The sequence below is a fragment of the Chroicocephalus ridibundus genome, chromosome 7 (assembly GCF_963924245.1).
Source record: "Chroicocephalus ridibundus chromosome 7, bChrRid1.1, whole genome shotgun sequence".
Taxonomy (NCBI): Eukaryota; Metazoa; Chordata; class Aves; order Charadriiformes; family Laridae; genus Chroicocephalus; species Chroicocephalus ridibundus.
In genome coordinates, this window is record NC_086290.1 from 40574560 (window position 1) to 40595267 (window position 20708).

At 41.0% G+C, this 20708-nt stretch overlaps 1 protein-coding gene across 5 annotated transcripts in view; it reads right to left on the minus strand.

The window, feature by feature from the left end:
- Positions 1-20708, minus strand: part of ERBB4 (erb-b2 receptor tyrosine kinase 4) — a 630546-nt gene that overhangs the window by 136966 nt on the left and 472872 nt on the right. For 3 of the 5 annotated variants that reach the window (XR_010071879.1, XM_063340408.1, XM_063340406.1), the window contains exons 14-16: positions 20255-20348; positions 18638-18792; positions 11151-11225 (exon numbers count right to left, since the gene is read on the minus strand). Coding sequence is in view for 4 of the 5 variants with exons in the window: in XM_063340408.1 (XP_063196478.1) it covers positions 11151-11225; positions 18638-18792; positions 20255-20348 (324 nt within the window). In the remaining variant the exon portion in view is untranslated. Of the gene's footprint in view, positions 1-11150; positions 11226-11345; positions 11391-18637; positions 18793-20254; positions 20349-20708 lie in introns of all 5 variants that reach the window. The other 2 variants (XM_063340409.1, XM_063340407.1) reach the window with 1 other exon arrangement.

Consider the following 20708-nt stretch of genomic DNA (forward strand, 5'->3'; position numbering starts at 1 on the left):
CTTCCAATAGCTGCTAAACTCCCGGAACAGAGCAGGCCAAGCAAACAGGGAAATGGTGATCCAGCTTTAAAAAAAAAAAATCTCTTTTTCCTCTTTCAGCCACAAAGCCCTTCCTCTCCCCCACCACCAAATCCCCAAACCTAAGTACCAGCCTCTCTGGCTCAAGAAAAAAAGAGAGAGAGAAGGCTCAGATATCTTTTTTCCCCACCTCTATCGTAAGGGACAGATGGATTGCCCCTCGTCGCACTTCAAAAACATATGTATTTCAAGTATTTAAGTGAGAAGAGCACAAAAAGGTAGATGAAACCAGCTAGAGAGAATACACACAAACATACTGCTACGGCTATAGGTTTGGGTTTGCTTTCTTATTAACTGCCTTTTTCTCACTGGAATTTTCCTGGAAAGGGAAAGAGCCCCCTTATTGTAAAAATCCATTGATTAAAAGATGACTCAAACATCCCAAAGTTCGGAGTTTGGAGCCTGATGCACTGGTTGATCCAGGAAATGAAAGCAGAGCGAGTTCAGCAAAGCTGCAGCAGTCAGACAGCGCTGAGCTTACCCTGCATCCCAGTCATTGACATGCAGAGGGTATCGCTGCCAGCAGGGAGGGAAAAACATATCTACAGGAGATGGGACTATTTTAAAGCTAGAATATTATCTCTTCAATCTGTTCTTTGTCTATTATCCTTACTGTGACTGAGACTACGCATATTAACAACTAGTGGTCCGTTTTTAATGCAGCAATAATTTTTACTTTCCCTCCTCCCCCTACATCAGACCATGAGGGGCAGGGAAGGAGGCAATTTATTCCTGAAATTTACACATTTTCTTCAAGGAAGTTTTTTCAATCAAACAAAGCAATCCCCACTGATACAGAGCCCACTGAAATGAACTGAAAATTTCCCAATGGCTGATTCGAGCCTACTGGGAACTTAGAAGAGACCAGTTTGGCCACTGCCACGCTGGTGAATTGCCCAACTAGAATTAGTCCTGGTAGAACTCCAGTCTACCAGGTCACTGCCGATTTTGTGCTTCTATACAACCAACCTACAGGATCCCTGTATCATGGTCCATGCTCCCAGATCTCAGATTAATTTGCAGATTAAAAAAGTAAGATTAAAAAAATAAAAAAGATGCCAAAAGTAGGCATCGAAACGTCTTTTCTCCTCTTCAGCATGATCTGTAAGACTATAGTTAGCCACACTGACATCAAGCCTATGGGTTCTAACTTGGCCAAACCTTAACAGCATTACCCGAAGCAAAACAAATGGTAACAAATAATTAAAAGCACATCTTCTGTCCTTTTGTTTGCTTCTACTTTTCCACTGTCACCTCTTATTTTCACTCACGTTGTGCTGCTTTAAGGCTTCTGTGCCTTCTAAGAAGTATCCATGCTACCTCATTTCAGTCACATCTGTAAACATCATTAGGTTTACTACAAGTAGACGACTATGCGTTAAAATGGAACAGCAAGTAAAATAAGAACGTGTAATGTAAACCCAAGCGAGCATTTTAAGAGGCGAGTAACAAGTGTATTGCTTTGATGGCCTGTGTTTCTAATGGATAGACTATGTCACAGGCAGGGTTTTGGGAGTCTAAGACAAATTATTTGAGGAAATAGTGCACACTTCTTACTTAAAAGGTTGATTGCATTTCAGAAGATTTTCCTTGCAGGTACCACAAGAAAAACTTCATATAATTTACAAATCAGGGATTACATCATGACTGGACCACGTTTAACCAAAGTTTGGCCTTTGTCCTGATGGCAAGGTTGAATTTGTTCTCAAATTTCTGCATAAATGCCACAGCTCTTCAGGATGAGGGTTTACCAGCTCTGTCGAGAGATGTACCAGAACAGGCAATTACAAAGCTCCTCCCAACTCTCTGCCAACGAAAAGCTCAGTCAGCACTAGCCAGTACCCGTTTTTCACATCGTCCCGCAATTTTTCCTTGCCTGTTTGATCATTTGCTCTATCTCAGATAACAACAGAAATGATTATCTGCACTATCTTCTATTGATTAAACAGCCAATATCTGCAAAAGAGCTTGTTCACCAGTGTGTGAAGATGGTGTCATTAGAAATTTACATCAGACTAAAAAAAAGTCTGAAGTTTTTTGACAAAAGTACTGTCATCCCTAAAAACCCTTCACTTTCAAAGGTTACATACAAATAAAACTACCACCTAGATAACACGCTTTCTAAAACTTCACAGTACCAAAGATACAGCTCCACCAAAGCATCTTTCAGGAAAGGAAGGGAGGGAAAATAAGAAGAGGGAGAGGACAAAAAAGAAAAAAGATAAAAGGACTCTGCACTGCAGAATAAGAAAAGATACTTAAGTACCTCACTAGTTATCTAAGGCTTAGAAAACCTGATAGAGATGGACAAATTAGACCTTCAAATTTGTGTCATTAGTGGAGAAACTCAGTCATGGGAAACAATTTGCCTTCGTTTGTACGACATCAAATAATAATGCTGAACCACTAACACACAAAAATGCAACTATATTTATTCAAAATAAATGTCTCATTCAAGCAAATGCAGGCATGATGCAAGAGAGTTCAGTCGAACAGGTAAGATCTGAAGGAGAGTCTGAAACCTCAGAATTTTAACTGACCTAACTGCTAATGAACAAGGATATCAGAAACCTTGGGTAAAGTCACCTGGAACACTCACTCCGTGCCTCACCAAAGCTGACAGGAACCAAAGCCCAGTATTCGGCAGGTAGATTTGCTTGTCTGTGTCCAACTCAGTACTAGGAACCAAAATTCAAAGGAGGAACTCGGTCCTCATCACAGAGCATAAGCCAAGAGCTGATCGTAGCTGGAAACTGTCGTCACAGACATGAAAGTGTTCTGTCACACACTGTAAACGACAGGAGGAACCAGTGGAATCCTCTGGCCTGAGAATCTGTGCAGCACAGCCTACAGGCTTGGCACCCATCCATCGCGCTTGTGAGAAAAAGTTCCGGTCTTGATTTTACAGCTTTAGTGATGGAGAATAAAACATTACCAAGAGAAATCATTCCAGGGATTAATAATCCTCATTAGAAATGCACTGGCATTTTGCTGCTTTGAATGTGTCTCTCCTCAGATTTCATCCATATAATTATCTCACAGCCAGACACACACCCTATCCCCCCTTTGCAGTCTGCTAGACTAGCACCATCTTTCAGCAAACTTTTGTTCCTTACCTATGTCCTTCTAGATGATAATCAGGCTCTACACTTTAACCTTCAGCCAAAATAAGCTTTAGCTGTTTGAGTTCCCAAACTTCTTCACTACAAGGCACAATGTACAAAGCTTTAATTATTCCTGGTGGCTCTTCTCTAAAGCCTCTTTAACATACAGTCCTGAGATAACAGTCAGTCTCTCTGAAGGTACAGGGTCTACATCCTTGTTCAACTCTATCCACTGCCATTATAACGAGGTAGAAAAGAAGCAAAATACCTCTACTTTACAGAAAAGAGATGCAAAATATGCTGAAGTACCAGAGAGGGAGCACTGCATGGGAAATGAGTTTAGTATTAGGCCCCCTTTTCTCACTACAACTTGAATGTAGTTATTTGAAACTCTTCATCCAAAAAGCCCAAGGGTACAGATAATTTATATGACATTTTCCCACCCTGTAACTTCACTTCACAGCACGACAGGGAAAAAAAAAAAGCAGGATAAAGTAATTTGGTCTGATGGCTCGATTTGCTAATGCTCGATTCTTGCACGGTTGCTGGTATTTGTGGTAATGCTCCCACCTTTGGTAACTGCTGCCATACAACTTTCCACACGATGCACCAAAAGGCAGAAGCTTGTTAATTCCTTCAAAACTGTAGCTTGTTTTATTAGCTTACCATTGTGTTTACATGCTACACACTAGTAAAACTGCGAAATGTCTTATCAAATTCAAAGTTGGTATTTCCATTTCTGCAAAAAGAAATGAAAAAGATCAACTGTGAACACCATTAGCATCATTAACGAGTTATCTGCTATTTTTTATCTAATGCTGGAAAAACCATTGCAAAGAAACTGAGAAGTAGAACATATACCTTTGTATGTAAAACAAAAAAGGAAATGTCAATTGCAGATTTCAAACACAAATTCTCATCTGCATCAAGTGTTCTATGCTTGATCATTCCAGCAAATGTTTAACTGTTTTTAAATAGGCAACGGAACAGTATGCATGGGGGGAAATTCTTGGAAGATTACTTCATAGATACCATAAAGGAATAAATCTGCCGCAAACGCAGTCCCCGGCTACAGTAGATTGCACTGCTTGAGACAGTAACTTTGATCAGAAGAGATCTAATTAAGCAGACTTGTCTGTATAGATGCTTACAACACAAGCACACCACTATCAGTGGACCGTTGTAAAGAACTCCAACGAAGAGCTTCCCGTTTTATGCCAGAATTGCAGCTCCTTTCTCACCTGACAGGTCACGGTGAGTAAGCCAGAATGCAGAGAATGAAGTCTTGGCTGGCCTCTAAACTCAAACGCATTTGTCATGTAAATTGTCTAAATACAAAAGAGCGACAAATCCTGCATTACGCAGGTAGATTGGAAGTAAGACTGCATGCTTTAGTTCTGATTTATTATATGTTAAATATTAATGAATTATTAAGAAACCATTCACTGAGGTTTAAACAACTCTACATCTCACATATTTCTAAAGCTCTACAAATGTATTTTTAATAATAGATAATTAATTTATAACAACATTAAATCTAAATTAAATCCTCATTTCAAGCCATAAAAGAAACCCATTGGAGAGTGGCGAGATATATACTGTTGCTGTATAATAAGGTCACTTCTTCATGGCACAATTTTATTTCTGCGTATATTATTTGTGTAGCCAAACCAGTCCAGACACCCAACACAAGGCTTATGCAGCCTGATGAGAAATACAGGCAGTGACCTCTGCAACAGGGCTGTGTGTTGTTTTCCATTCTAACAAACAATTTTCAACTGGGAAGTTCCTAATGCTTCTTGTCTTTCAGCAGTGACCCGTCATGTCTGGCCTAATCACTTCTTATTTTTTTTGCTCACAGTTTCAGTAAAAATAATTTAGTCAGTTTTCTGAAGAAAGAATTTTCTTACTTTAAATGTATTTGAAAATTTATTTTGCAACTTGTGGTAGCAAAGCAAAGGAAAAAAAAAAAGCTTTTATTGAGAACTCTCTGCATTCAAAGAAATTTGGTTATGACCTGACAAAACTCCAGTACTTGCTAAACATTGTGTTTAGTGCATTCTGTATGTTTTCCATGACATTATTCATAAAACTAAGCAGCTTGCTGTTAAGGTGGGGCTGAACACACAGCTCACCAAGCTGGACCTCGTACTCAAGCCACAAAGGGGCAGGACTTAATGAACACTTGGCATGAAGTTCGGGAATAAGAGATGTACTACAAAATTCACGATGTTACCTTGTGTGCTAAGCAGACCAAATACAAGTCCCTGCACATTTCTGCAAGAAACCTGCTCGCTTGCTTTCTAAGACTGGGTGCTACACTCATGGGCCTTCAGAGCCCAGCAGCTGCAGAAGGCCTGAGGGCTGGGACATACTGAATAAGGACTGCCACACCGACACCCACAAGGAGACACGCTAAGGGGACTTCTGTGTCCTCACCGTGGCATTTCTCTGTTTGGTGTGCACCACTGTGCAATCATGAATATTACCCACACCCATCAAACGAGCACAGCTGCTGAAAAACCTGCTCTATGAGTATCAATAATCTTAATATACTGCCAGAGTATTTCACTCATATTCCACTCTCTGTGGAACAAACCACTCAAAACATCAGATTTCTGGCCTTATTTTATCCGCTGCAATCTCAACAGGATCCTCAAACTACTGGAACCACAGAACAGATTTTAAAAAGACTTGTGTGACAGTTGCTTCTAGTTCTTTCACTCTACCAACCTTAACAGTTTATTTCTCCCTATAGCAGCAGATGCTACCAAATCCTACCATGCTACGGAACCACACCAGCCAACCCTGCTGAGTAAAGCAGATGAAGCAGAAACCCTCGCAGGTCCCAGACAAATCTTTCTGAACATGTTCTAGAACAAAAGATTAAATACAAAAGCTTTTTTATCTGTGGTCAGATCTGTGCAGCAGAAAAGAAGGAAAAGCCACCTAGGCCCCTAGACCAGTTCTACTAAGTGGGAGCCATAAAAAGTGGGGGAACTCAAGAAATCACTGCAGTGACTTTCATTCATGTCACAGGGGTACTCAAAATGTATTCCTCCTAAAGCTCCAAGCAGTGAAATGTCGTGATAACAAAAGTGCCCACAGCAAAGGTCTGTTTGAGAACCAGTTCAGTAGCAGCAAGTTCTCAACAGAACAGGGATTTCTTGATCAGTCTCTCCCTAAACAGATCAAGCGGAAGCTCAATCCAACCCACAGAAGCAGGATCAAAAACCGCCTCTTCTTCTAGTCTTGATTCTTAAAAAATAAATATAACTCTGTTTCTTCAACTCCTCTGTTTTGATACAGTATCAGAAAGCTCCAAATTAAAAGTCTCTAAAAAGTAGCATCTTTTACAAATCAGGTAATGTAGCTTAGTTTGTACTCACATATCCTACTTTTCCTCTTATTTTATACAGAGTTTCTCTTTGTCTTCCCCTCCAGAATGCCTATAATTATTCTATAAAAATACAGAGCATATGGAAAGCTTTCCTCCAAGCAAGGGAACAGAGTGCCATAAAAGCAATGAACATAAACAGTTTATTAGAGGTGGTTTCCCTTCCCCATCACCTCCTCAGAGCTGCTGCGAAATTCTATTGAAGTCATACTGTGCAGGGGTACAAAACAGCTATGAAAGGATTTGCCCGCATTACATAGGCTTTACTGTTAATTAGCTCTTGTACACACACGCACTACATAAAAACAGGTGGGTTTTTTTAGGAAGTGATGATTTGTAGAGAGGACATCCTTTGCTGATCTAAAGCTAGCATTAGGCTTGTCATTTGAGTTAACATCTACACATCATTTTATGTAACCACTTGACAACAGTGGTCTTGGCTAATTAGTTTCTTTTAGTTAAAAGGGAAATGTGAATGAAATTTTCTTAGGGCACAAATAGAGAGAGACAACAGCTTACTCAGACCAATAACATCAAGGCGCTAGTTCTTTCCTATCATATCCACCACATGCTTCTGATCACATCTTCAGCTTTGCAATCTCTCACGCACTGCAAACCAGAAACTTCACTCCTTTGATGATCTCTTAGTATTAAGCTGAATGGATCATAGGAAGGATGAACACATTTAAAATTCATACTTTAAGTAAAAACTTTGTCCACAGCCTAGCTTCAATAAGCGAGTTAGCCAAACCCTTCTGGTGGACTTGGGAGCAGGGCAACCTAGGAGAACCAGGCTTTTGTTCCTGCCTAGAGTAATTTTCTTTATGGACAGAAGAGTATTATTTTTACAGTTTTTCAATCTTCCTTTTAGGCAATCGTTATCCAACTCTTTGAAGCAGGCACGCTCCTTTCACTCTTTGTTCCAGAGCTCCTAGAAAGTATGCTGTTCCACCCAAAGGAACCACTGACTACAGTTGCCAGAAGGTAGCGAAAGGAGGAGTGTCATCCTAGCAAGGGGTGGGGAAGGAGGACGGCTACCTCCTTTGGGCACCCTGGGACACTCCAGCCTCCGTCTGCTTTCCATCTTTGCTTTGGTAACTTCTAGGAAAGGTTGATATAGAAGGAGGAACCCAAACTGAAGCCTTACAGTAATAATCTAGTACCTACTCGCCCACCTCCAAAAGGCAGAGAACAAGAGGAGGAGCCAGGAATGGCTGAGAAAAGCCGGGACAGAAGGCTCTTGTCTCCTCTCTCTTTGCCGGGCTGAGATTCTGCGCACGCAGGGAAGGAAGGAAGGAGACAGAGAGGAAGACAAAGAAGCGGTGATGTTAGTAACACACCAGCTGAGGACTCCACCTTGCACGGGGAATTCTGTGCTGGCCTCTCTGCCATCTGAGCAGCCCAAAGAGGCCAGCCAGGAAATCTGCTCAGCAAACTGACACCGTGGCTCACAGGAATTACAATCAGACAACATTGGGATCGGGACACTGTGAATTAAACACTGTATAAATACAGACAGAACGTGTGTCACCGATGTGAGGAAAGTCTTTCCCTGCTGTACGATTTCAACCACAGTAAATCAAGAGCTATAACAACAATAACCAGAATTTGCAACTAACCACAAGCAGAAGAGGCACTCAATTCTCCTGGGACTTCTAACTCCTTTAGAGTTTGAACTTTTCCTGGCAGTTAAGAATACAATGAAAGCCTTTGTGAGGATAAATTGAACATGTCAAAAATAAATGTGGGCTCTTGCAGGGAAAAAAAGACACATGAGATCCAGCAAGTAACCTAACAGTCATTTGAGAAAATCTCTCAAGTAGTCTAGAGGAAGAGGGCTACAACAGCCTTTATACGTGGCACTGAGCTGGAAACAGGAAAAGCGTTTCTTGCATCCTTTTGGACAGAACTCTACTGAAGCTAAAGGTTTTAAAAAACCCAGACATCCATGCAGAAAGACACACAATGCCAAAAGTAACAATTCTTTTTCCACAAAATGTAAGGGACCAAACATAACTTCAGTTTTTCTGCTTTCAGCGGTCATCCGGAAAACAAGCCACTGATGCACATCTGATTCATCTTTATTAAAGACGACAGTAAGAATTCCTTTGCTATTCTACCAGACTCTTACAAAAGCCGTCAAGTCAATGGATCACGGCAAAACCAATTTGCGAGCTGCAAAACTGGAAAGAAAAGCAACACTGGTATGAAAATGGAAATAGGTGGATGAGAAATATCTCCTTGTTTGTGGTCAGAGCCCTGCTCTCATGTTCAGCTGCCTGAACAGCTGAGAACTGTGCCCTTCAGCTCACTGCTAATTCACATCAATGGAAGAAATTCAAATAAACGGATAAGGGTAAAACTGATTATTAATTATTGTAAGGCCTATAAGTCTAGGGAGGCCATGCAATTGTTAAAGGGACACGAAGAAGGCTCTATCTAAAGTGAAACACATCCATTGCTGATTTACACCCCAACCGTAATAAGAAAATATCACTTTGCCAGTGCAGTTTTGCCTATTTTTAGCCCAAAATGAACCATTTTAACAAAAAAAAGGGCACAACTTTACTAATCTAATAAATATAAAAGTATGAAATTCCTTCTTCGGCTTGAAAGGTAAAGAATACACATATATGCTGACATTTAAACACAGTGCAGTAATTTTCCTAAAATAAATTCAGCAAAATTGAGACAAGAAAAAAAATCACCAAATCTAAAGGAAACATTTGAAGGTCTTCCCCCTCAGACTGAATGGAGCAGGAAATTATTCACTTGAGCAGAGTAAAACAATTGCTTTCATTTCCGCCCCCCTTGATAATTTGCTTTACTACCTTCACAGTAGATTCAAGGAGACAAAACCTACGATTTACACAACATAAAAAGCAAAATAAGCATTGCCTGCTAACACATGGCTTAAGCCTGGCACCCCGATAGACAACACTTCTTTAGTCTCGTGTCATCATGTTCGAGGTTCCGCTCCTTTAACTCCACTTTTAAATATAGGGCCCAACCTAACATCCACTGTGATGAACAAGATGCTTTCTATCAAATTCAGTGGATATTTGGCAGTACCTACAGAGACTTTACTACTACGTGAACATTTTCAATGCAAAGCTAAGTTTTGGAGTTACACTACTTGAATTCAACAGTGACCAAGGTCTGACTGGCTTTTGGGCGATCAGAGGAAGCTAGAGCGAGCAGCCGGTAACGCTCCAAGAGAGCTACACTACAGCCCACAAGTTGTCTTCCTAGTATGAAGCTCTCAATGTTCCCTCAAGAAGCTGATTAAAAAGTCAGTTGATGAAATCATGTTCTTTTTAAATTGGTTACTTAAGCAAAGAACTTCAGCATGGCATTAATTCTCTGTAGTTTGGTAAGCCCCTTAAACTTATGCAAATAATAACAAGTTTTCTGTATTTGTGCTTTGAGTAAAGTTGATCAAATAGAGACCTTTAAAACTGATTGCTTGTTTTGGGCAACTCATTTTGGATGAGTACATCTGAAAATGAGTCCCCCTCAGAAATATCTCAAACTGGATACCCCACATCAGAAAGATTAAAACAAAATATTGAAATATTGAAAATCTGTTTTCTGTTGCTTATTCATTGGTCCATAAATTGTCAGAACTGATACTGATTTAATTAAACACATATACCATTTGATAGCATTCATAGAGTACTGTTTTTCAAATTTAAAGGTGTTCTCCCTCAAGAGCTATAAATAGGAATATTCACATTAGGTACACAACTAGGAAGGAAAGGCAACCTTAAGAACTTTCTTTAAAGACAATAAAAAAAACCAAAGTAAAATTCTTAATGAGGTGAAGTTGACTGAAATGATACATTTTTCATCCAATCTTAGCTGAGGACGGCAATCCCAAAGCCTGGAAGTCATACTAACCAGTTTGAATTTAAAAATAAACAAACTCAATGGCAATGAAGGGCTTTGATGTAAAAGAATGCAGAGTATAACTGGAACATTTTGGGAGTCTTCCTACATTAATTTGTTTCAATTGCCATTACTGAAAAAATTGCTGCAAGTTTACAATTATTATTTTTTTTTAACAGAAAATGAAAAAAAAATCAAATAATAGTGTTATGTGAATTAAGGAAGAAATTCAGTTTTGCTGAAACATTTACTTTTTTCCAAGAAAGCAGTATGAAAGAAAAAGCTTCATTTGCTTTTATGGTCTGTCTTAAACAAATAAACAAAAAAAACAAATGGAAAAAAAATAATTCCAATGTAACCAGAGTTTTCACCACGTTAACATCTAGTAAAATTTCATCAAGAAACACATATTTCTGGAGAAAATTTCAGAATTGAATCCTTATTGATTTAATCTAAAAATAGTAATTTAAAAAGAGGTACTTTCTAATCAGCCAAAATGAGTAAGATATTTAGTTGGCTTTCAAATGGAAAAGTAGATTTGGATGTTCAGAGGCATATATTACTTAAGGACAAATTATATTCTCCCCGTAACTTGCATTTCTGAACAAACTGGATAGTACAACATTCCTACGGAAACCAGGGAAGAACCTTGTGCAGAAAAATGGAATAGTGGTGGATGTTACCTAGCATGTTGTGGTAAAGTGGACTGTCGTGTCCATGGATAGTAAATGCAGTCATGACTAGCGGGACCTCTACACCTGCAGGCAATTACAGAACAAAAGACGTCATTTGCCATTCACAAGGACATGCACACGCATGCGCCCTTGTCCACACGTGGAGGATGGAAGACACACAGGGAACGATCACTCAGCAAGTACCTATCCATCAGGCCGATGCAGTCCTCAATACGCGGCCCTATGCACCTGCAGCAAATCCAAATTGAAAACAGGGAGAGAAAGAGAGAAATCTGTTATTTACACATCCAAGAAGTAGGAATCCCCTCTTTGTGCCACATTCTTAATTATAATTCTCAAGAGAGACCTAAGTCACCACAAAATTATAGCTTGTGACAAAAACAAGCCTGCAACAGGAACAATAATAGCAACATAAACAGCACTCTAAGGTTGGACATATCTTGGCTCAAACAACACTTAAGGCAGGTTTCACCTGCATACGTGGGAGTCCTGACAATAGAGTTGCTTTTTCTGGATGTTTTCTGAATCATCAAACCAGTCATTACTGCACAAAAGCTGCTCATTCGCAAGATGAGACCTCTAGGAGCGCAATACAAAACTTTTTTTCTTTCTGTAACTGACGCAATTGTTCATTCTGTTCTAAGTTCCTCGCTAGGGCAACTGCAGAAATATTTTGGAAGCTGACTATGTTTCTAGCAGGGAAGCTCAAGGATGAGCTTCCAACAACAAAACCCAGAGCAAAATGGTGTCTGCCGATTCAGGCATTTTATTCTGCTTTCCTTAGATGCTGCCAAAGGTCCTCCACCTGCAAAATCAGCAGGTGCTCACCAAATGGTGAATGCAGGGAATCGCTTTATGCAGCGGCACTAAAGCGCAACCACAGGGAAAGAGCTGCAAAACACGGATATGCATGGATTTTCCTTGCCCTCATAAAGAGCAGTAGGTGAAGCGGTGCCCTAGGTCCAGGGCAGTCAAATAGTAAGTCAGTTACACATGTACACAGCAGTCGGGGTCCTCAGAGACACGTAAAGTGAAGCTTTTAGGGGTTAAGACAGCCTGACGCCCATTAGTGCCGAATGCCTGGCTAGTCCCTCTGTAGCCATGGGGAAGTATCTAGCTCTCAGAATTTTAAGGAAACCAAACCACTTATTTCAACTTTTTAACAAGATTTCAGAACCATTTTATGAACAGGGTCTTTAGCTGGATGTCTACTAGAGGAGCAGGGGATCTGACACATCAGTAGACTGAAACTCACTTCTGTTGACGAGTTTTAAAAATAAGGCAGGATCCCCAACTCTTTTTAAAGTCTACTGCTTTCAGTTTGGCTTTGATAGAGGGATATGCATGTCAAAAATCTGAAAGAGTCCAAATAAGCCCCCATGAGATCCTCTCCGCTTCACCATCACTTGCCACTCATCAGCTTTTGCTGCATTTAAATTAGCTATCACTCTGCCATTAGAAAATAAATTCAGTGAATTCCATTTCCCCTCACCTGCCCGTAACAGAGAGCAGAATGACAGCGAACCTTACCTCTTGTTTGTTTACTTCAATTTTTATTTTTACATAAAAACTGTGATGTGCAAACACAAATTGTAAGGATTTCCTTGATAATGGTTTCCTTCAGCAAATATGCAGACATAAAAAGGATTCATTAAATACCCAGGTGGCCAGATAATGGATAAAGTGGAAAAGGTGGATTTACACGCAGTTCAAAAACTTTACAGAAAGAACTCTTGATGGGTGTTTTCTGAAGTTTCAGCTGTCCTGGGCTCCAGGACTTCAGAATTCAGGACTGCCTGAATTCTATCTAACCAGTCTCAACCATACACAACATTTCTTCCTTTCATGGTATTCCCAGCAATTTGCAGGAAACCAGTAATGGTTTTCTTTGCAGTAATGAAGGAGGCTGAAAATAAGTTGTTCAGATCTTCCATGTCCTGGCACGTCAAGAGAAGCTAAGCTCAGACTCTTGCTATAAATAAAAAGAAGGCCCTCTTCAAATTAGAGGTCTGAGAGCCCATTACTAGTTCAGATAACTGGCAGACTAACCTAAAGAGCCTATTGCCTTGGCTTCATTTCACATCGGTACATTTATTCTCTCAGACTTTTGGAGAGCAGGACTTGAATCCAAGAGGAGAGCGCTGTTTGGACCTCACCCACTCCAAGCTGAAATATCATTGGTTTTTATTTAAACCTGTAATCTTCTTCAGTGGATTTCCCAACCCCAAACAGAAGACTCTGCCCAGGTGCAATTTCTATTACTCTTACTCCCAGAATCACAGAATGGTTTGGGCTCTCGTGTTGACAGTTCCCTACTCCCTGCCTGGCCGGCCTGATTACCCGCAGTAAAGTACAATCCTGTGCCGGTAATGGCGATATCTATTAACAAGTTGATTTGCACCACCAAGTCATTAGTTATTTTTCCCCTGGAAGTAACTTCCTTGGTTTCAGGCTTTTTGACACATATTGTGTACAAGCATGACACAATCGTACATCACACTGGTACTGCAATCACCCCCAGGGTTCCTTCTTCTGTGTGGAGTCTGGCTATTTCCATTTCCGAGTTTGCTCTGTAAAATGAACTGGTTAACTGATACGTGCCAATTTATTAATGACAAATTCAGTACCTTACAATAGTCCAATACAGTTTATACAGAACATTACATGTGGAGCTCATCCTAGCTCTACAGAAAGAAAATGATGAGTTAAAACAGTTTTGAAAATTGGAGTAACAACTGTTTTTTCCTGAAACAATCCTTTTTTCCCCTCTGTCACAAATACTGTCTTTCATCAGTTTTCCTTAAGATTGAAAGGGGGGTCTTAGCTGTCCACAAGCGTGGAGTAGTGAAGTCATTTCTAGTCAGATGAATTCTCAAAAATCTTTGTCACTGGAAACAAACAAAACTGATTATACAATGGCATAAATAGATTAAGTCTGGACAGGAGAAAACCTTAGTTGTGGCAATGACCTGGTCATCCAACTATTGCTGTGGATAAAGCCAGACAACTCAAAACCAGGGGGTTACTTAGCTAACAGGAAGCACATATTGATGGTGATAGTAAGAAACACGAACAGGGGCGGGAGGAAATTTTGCATCAACAAAATAGTAACAGTTTTTTATTCAGAGTTTGTTGCCATTGAATTTGCACTATTGTTTCATCTGGAATTCATAATGCCTTCCTAAAAATACACCAAAGCTTTAGAGGCAAGACAGTACTTCTGCTTTGAAATCCCTTCTGGACCACACATGTGTTGATAAGGCTCCCATGACTTCTCAGGTTTTGGCTTCGAAGGAAAACAAAGTTTTGGTGAAGAGTAATACACTTCCTTCAAAAAGTTGTGCAAGAAAATGCCTTTCTATGATGAGGGAAGGTGTCCAGTGAGATCTCCCATTTGCGTCTTGCCCAGCGATGAAGCAGACTGTTAAATACTATGATATAATTAGTATTTCATTTCTGTGAAAGAGTTCCATTTGGGCTAGCTCTGCAAGAAGAGGTGCCAAATGCTTTCTGACTCTCTTGAATTAAATGGGATAGCTGTCTCATGTGCCTCTCATCTCCTCCAAACTGGCTTCAAGTAGCTGATGTTTATCATGGGGATGTTGCATCCAAGGAAGTCACTCCTTGATAGTTCTCTTAGTCAATATAAGATCATTATCAGGGTTGGATAATTACAAACCTATTAAGAGAAGCAGCCATTATACTTGAATAAAGGAGAAGAATGGTGTTATCAAAGGTCGTGCTCTAGGGTGTAAAGCAATCATCTGTAAGCGCATGATGAAACTGTGGCAAAATGCTCACGGGGAACACAGAGGTGGGACAGATATCTTCGTTGGTGACAACAGGTGGGGATGAATAGAAAAAAACCTATGAGAACCAACAACCCATTTTAGCAAGCAGCAGGATTCAAAGAGGGCAGAACTGCAGGAATGAGATAATACCACACTGGGAGTACTGCTCTGCAGCCACTCAACATTTTTTGACAATAATCCAAGCTATGCTGCAAGAGCATCAGTTTTATTCCAGCAATTGATCTGACAGAGAGGAGAATAGACATTCTAGATGAAGTAGAATTACGGTTTGTCTGTACCATTCAGTTGCGAGCCAAATATCAAGACGTGATCCTTCCAAAACCTATTTCGCCGTAGAATCCCAACTGAGGGCAACTTCATAGAATCATAGAATGGTTTGGGTTGGAAGGAACCTTAAAGATCACCTAGTTCCTACCCCCCTGCCCTGTGCAGGGACACCTCCCACCAGACCAGGTTGCTCCAAGCCACGTCCAACCTGGCCTTGAACCCCTCCAGGGATGGGGCAGCCACAGCTTCTCTGGGCAACCTGGGCCAGGGGCTCACCACCCTCACAGCAAAGAATTTCTTCCTTATATTGAATCTAAATCTCTCCTCTTTCAGTTTAAAACCGTTACCCCTCATCCTATTACTACATTCCCTGATAAAGAGTCACTCCCCACCTTTCCTGTAGGCCCCCTTTCAGACACTGGAAGGCTGCTGTAAGGTCTCCCCGGAGCCTTCTCTTCTCCAGGCTGAACAACCCCAACTCTCTCAGCCTGTCTTCATAGCAGAGGTGCTCCAGCCCTCTCATCGTCTTGGTGGCCCTCCTCTGGACTTGCTCCAACAGGTCCATGTCCTTCTTAAATTGGGGGCCCCAGAGCTGGACGCAGTCCTCCAGGTGGGGTTTCACAAGAGTGGAGCAGAGGGAAAGAATACCCTCCCTTGACCTGCTGGCCACGCTTCTTTTGATGCGGCCCAGAATCTTTTGATGCAGCCCAGGATGCAGTTGGCTTTCTGGGCTGTGAGTGTGCATTGCCGGCTCATGTTGAGCTTCTCATCCACTAAATCCTTCTCCTTAGGGCTGCTCCCAATCCATTCTCCACCCAGCCTGTATTTGTGCTTGGGACTGCCCCAACCCATGTGCAGGACCTTGCACTTGGCCTTGTTGAACTTCGTAAGGTTCGCATAGGTCCACCTCGCAAGCCTGTCCAGGTCCCTCTGGATAGCGTTCCTTCCCTCCAGCATATCAACTGTATCACAAAGCCTGGTGTTGTCAGCAAACTTGCTGAGGGTGCACTCAATCCCACTGTCCGTGTTGCTGAAAAAGACGTTATACAGTATCAGTCCCAATACTGACGCCTGGGGAACACCACTCGTCACTGCTTGCCACTTGGACATCGAGTCATTGACAGTAACTCCTTGAGCCATCCGCCAACTCCTTATCCACCGAGTGGTCCATCCATCAAATCCACATCTCTCCAATTTAGAGACAAGGATGTTGTGTGGGGAAGTGTCAAATGCTTTGCACAAGTCCAGGTAGATGATGTCAGTTGCTCTTCCCTTATCCATCAATGCTGTAAACCCGTCATAGAAGGGGTTAATATTAATTTCTAGAGGAAGCGTATGAAACTAGAGAATTCGATATTGAAGGAGAAAAGGAAAGAGAGTAACTGATTTCCCTTCTCCTTGTAAGCATATTCTGCCCCAACAATGTTGGCAAGAAGATGGAAACCCATAAACCCCAAACATCTGGGGCCATCATTAACAGTTTCATTAACATAATTACATGCCAGAAAGTCTTTAGAAACAGTAGAAAAGAATACCCATGCTTACACCAAGATTTGGGGGATGGTGGGGTGTTGTTTTTATGAGGGGTAACGAAATACCTAAGAATAGACACATTAGCCCTTTAATAAGAGGATGAGGATTTCTGTCAGGAATAGTATTTGACTCATGGGAAAGGGATAGCTCCTCATCCAGGGACTAACCACACCTTGGCACGTGTAACCCAGTGAAGCCTTTGGCCCTTTTACTAGTGGTACTTCGTCATTTCTCTGGGGATTGGCACATGATGCTAAACAAGATGTTCTTTCACCTGATCAGCTGCAGAAAAAGAAAAGAAGGGAAACCTGAAAGCTCAAGGATTAAATGACAACATAACTCAGCATAAAGGAACCCTGTGTCACCAAGCCTTGCCAATTAACACCGGCACGTTCAGTTACAACTGCCTAATGCCTGTTCCTATGTCTTTATGAACTAGCATGTCAGATTTTCATCACAAGGCATAGAAGCCTCCCTTCTTGATCCCGTTCTATCCAGGGAAATAAAACCAAACAACCACTTGCAAAATATTGATGCATATGAAGAAATGTAAAGTCATGGAAAACATCCTGCTCCCTTCCTGGTTTAGGAGAAACACAGTTGTGCCACAAAGATGAGTAATAGTTAGATCAGACCCCCCCAGAAAGGGGAGGGAACCGGAAGAAATGTTGTATCGTGGTCTTCTGAGAGGCCAGCAGAGATTCAAGGCGCTTTCTATGCAGGGTGGACAGTAAATCATCCATAGCTGGGCTTGTCAGACTCAATGAGAATTGGCACTTCCACCATATATTAAAACCAGGACCAGAGCTTGTGAAGTGACCTCATCTTTTCACATTGTTTCTTCCTTAAACTCTTCTTCCACAGTAGCAGCATTTTTCTTATTGTGTAACTGATTTAAAGGGTCTGAGGGGAAGACAAATCTGTAACAGATCCTGGCTGTGTCTTTGCGATCTCACTTTCATTTCCCTAATGGCTCTATTGTAATTAGATTTGCAAAACCAGCAAAAGGTCTCATTTTGAATAGCAACAGCTGTTGACATCAAGATTACATTGAATAATTTACTGGTTTAATTTTAGCTGCTAAACAATAAGAGCCTCTTGTCAAAGATTATTTCACTGGCTGAAGTCTTCTCTCTTTTCCCCCGGCTGCCTCTCCCTTTCTTTGTATGCTGGACACCACTAACCGTCTCATCGAAAAGACATTTATGACTTATGTAGCCCATGCAAAACAACAGTTGTATACCTGACGACTGTTATTTTGTTGCACAGTTTTTTAATTCTGGCTCAGATACATGGGCTGTATATTTCCAAATGTAACAAGTGATCTTGGGCACTTAGACAGGACTTGAGAAATTGATGCTCAGACTCAGACTCCTGTACAGAGTGTGGTTTCAGAGAAACCCTTTGCATCAGCCCCCGTATGAAAAAGAGCGCAGTAACGCTTTTGTCTCACGGTAGTGTTGACAGATTAGTTCACCAATACCAAGGAGCAGAGATGAATATTCTGTGAACACATAAATACTAAAAATAAAGTCATTTTACAGGCCTACACTGAAGTAAGTATCAATGGCATCATTTGCTACCAATGAGTGCTAGCTAGAAGGAAAGCTAAGAGTGTTGCTGTGAAAAGTTGTTCTGTATGGTTTTCAAAAGGGGCGTAAGCTTTATTTCTTATAAGCTGCTGGACATTCATGACTGGAACCTGAATGTCCCAAGAGACCTGAAAATCAAAGGTTACGTTACTATCGCACGTGCTCTGTTTTCAGGAGTGGGACAAGTGCTCTGCCAAGCCAAACTGTATGTAAACCATCCTGTGCTATAAACAGTAAATAGGATGGCTCACTTCACAGAACTTGCACTTACCCTTGCGTGCAGTTTGGATGACATGGATGGCACTCACGATCCTCATCAGCGTACTTGAAAATGAAGCTGTTGGCCCCCTGTAAGCCATCAGGACATTTTTCCACACAATTTGGACCATCCTTAAAATGGAAACACTTTGTGCAGTGGTCAGGTCCCTGGGAAGCGTGGGAGAAAGAAATGCAGTGCATTCAAGTTACTCCATCTATTCCTGCTGCACTAGAATTGCAGCTCCTAGATCTCAGCGATAGCTCTAGTAGCATTTCTTTCCCAATGAACAGTGAGTTATTGTATGGTTCCAGTCTCTGTTAAGGAGCAGTAAGATGTGTAAATCCTGGGGCTTTTGGCCATAAATTTATTCTGTAGAGTAAGACTAAATTCCAGCTTCTAAAGAGGTTTCTCAATATTATTGGTGTGCTTAATACAATGGACTTGACGCCCACTGTAACTCTGAGAAATTTCCCACAACATTGTTCAATACCGAACCACATTTACAAGGCAACTGCAATAGCCTTTCAGCGGGATCCTCCACCTCTGCACTCCACAGTTATTTTCCACACTGTATTCTCCCTCTGGTATCTGGTCACAACAATACTGAAGAACTACGAGGTCTCCTTCTTCCTAATACATATGTAGACTAGACTATTACGAACTACAAACCAAGGCTCCTGGACATTGTAGAAGTAAAATTTTAAAGCTGTGATGATGAGCCAGTGTATAACCAAATACGGTGTTCAGGTTGACTACCGGTCTAGGATTTTATGTCCAGGAGCCTGCTACAAATCCGCATTTCCCTCATGGGTTGAATACTTGAAACACTAGCTCCTTGCTTTATGGTTGTGTTGCAGAAAACAGAGTATTGCAACAAAAATGACGATGTCTTTTTTCCATTCAGTAGGTAAGTAACAAAAATAAGGAAATAAGTTATGGGTTAAATTTTCTCAATGATAAAGAGCCCAAAATACAACTCCTCATTGCCCAGGATACTTGTGACTTTTAATCTTGGCAATATACAAAAGACAAAAGAAAGAGACAGCTTCTATCTCACAACAGAGCAATAATCTTTGAAAGACTCACTGGCCATTATAAAGGTGACAGACACAGTTACCATTCATTTAGGATGCATGAAAAAAATTCTCCATCAAAACAACCTAAAAGGCTAAGTTAAAAAAAAAAAAACTCAACATATTGTTCGAGCTGAGAGATTGAGACAAATTCCCACACTTTTTTGTGGAAAAGTAACTAACGCTGTAGTAGAACAGGACAGAACTGAGTATAAAGAATGAAAATAGCGATAAAAGAGTGCACTCAAATCATAACTACGTGCTATCTGTCATTTAAAAATCTCATGCATCTGTACCGCTAAGGCATTAAGACAACTCAGGAAATAAGAGGACACTACTTTTTAAGCAACCTTCTTAAGGAGGCTGGTGCAAGGACATTTATTCCCAGCACCAACTTAACATGAACAGAATTCTTTACCTAAATGCAGAATATGCGTATTTTCTGCTTTTGTTAACATCAATTTTCACTAGCCACTTTAAAGTCTGTAAGCAGAAAATGTCTATGCTTTAGCACACTTCGCCCCGCAGCCCATAACACACCAAATTTTGTTCTTACCGGCCCATAGCACGTGATCATGTTTTCTTCCATCTTTTCGCACTGGGGATCACACTCCACACAGACAGAACCATTTGCAAATTCTCGAAATTCCCTAGGAAAATATTTTGCAAGCAGGTTAGGAGAAAGCAAGAGTGAGACTGAAACTGAGACAAAATGGCTGGCTCTTCCCTCACCTGGTGGGAATCATTTCAGCTTCACTAAGGTCAGCCCACTGCACCAGCTGAGATCATTTCAGTTAATGACATTATGCTGCTTTACACCAGCTGAAAACCAGGCCCCATCAGCAACCTCTTTCATAGACACACAGACATTTTGTTTGCCAGTTTAAAACTAGAGTGCTTTTTTTCTCCTTTCCTTAGAAATAAGGACCTCATTAACAGGACAAAGCAACTTATTTCTCAAGTTTTATCTATGGAATTGTGCCTCATGGCTCAGACTCAGAGAGCCACTT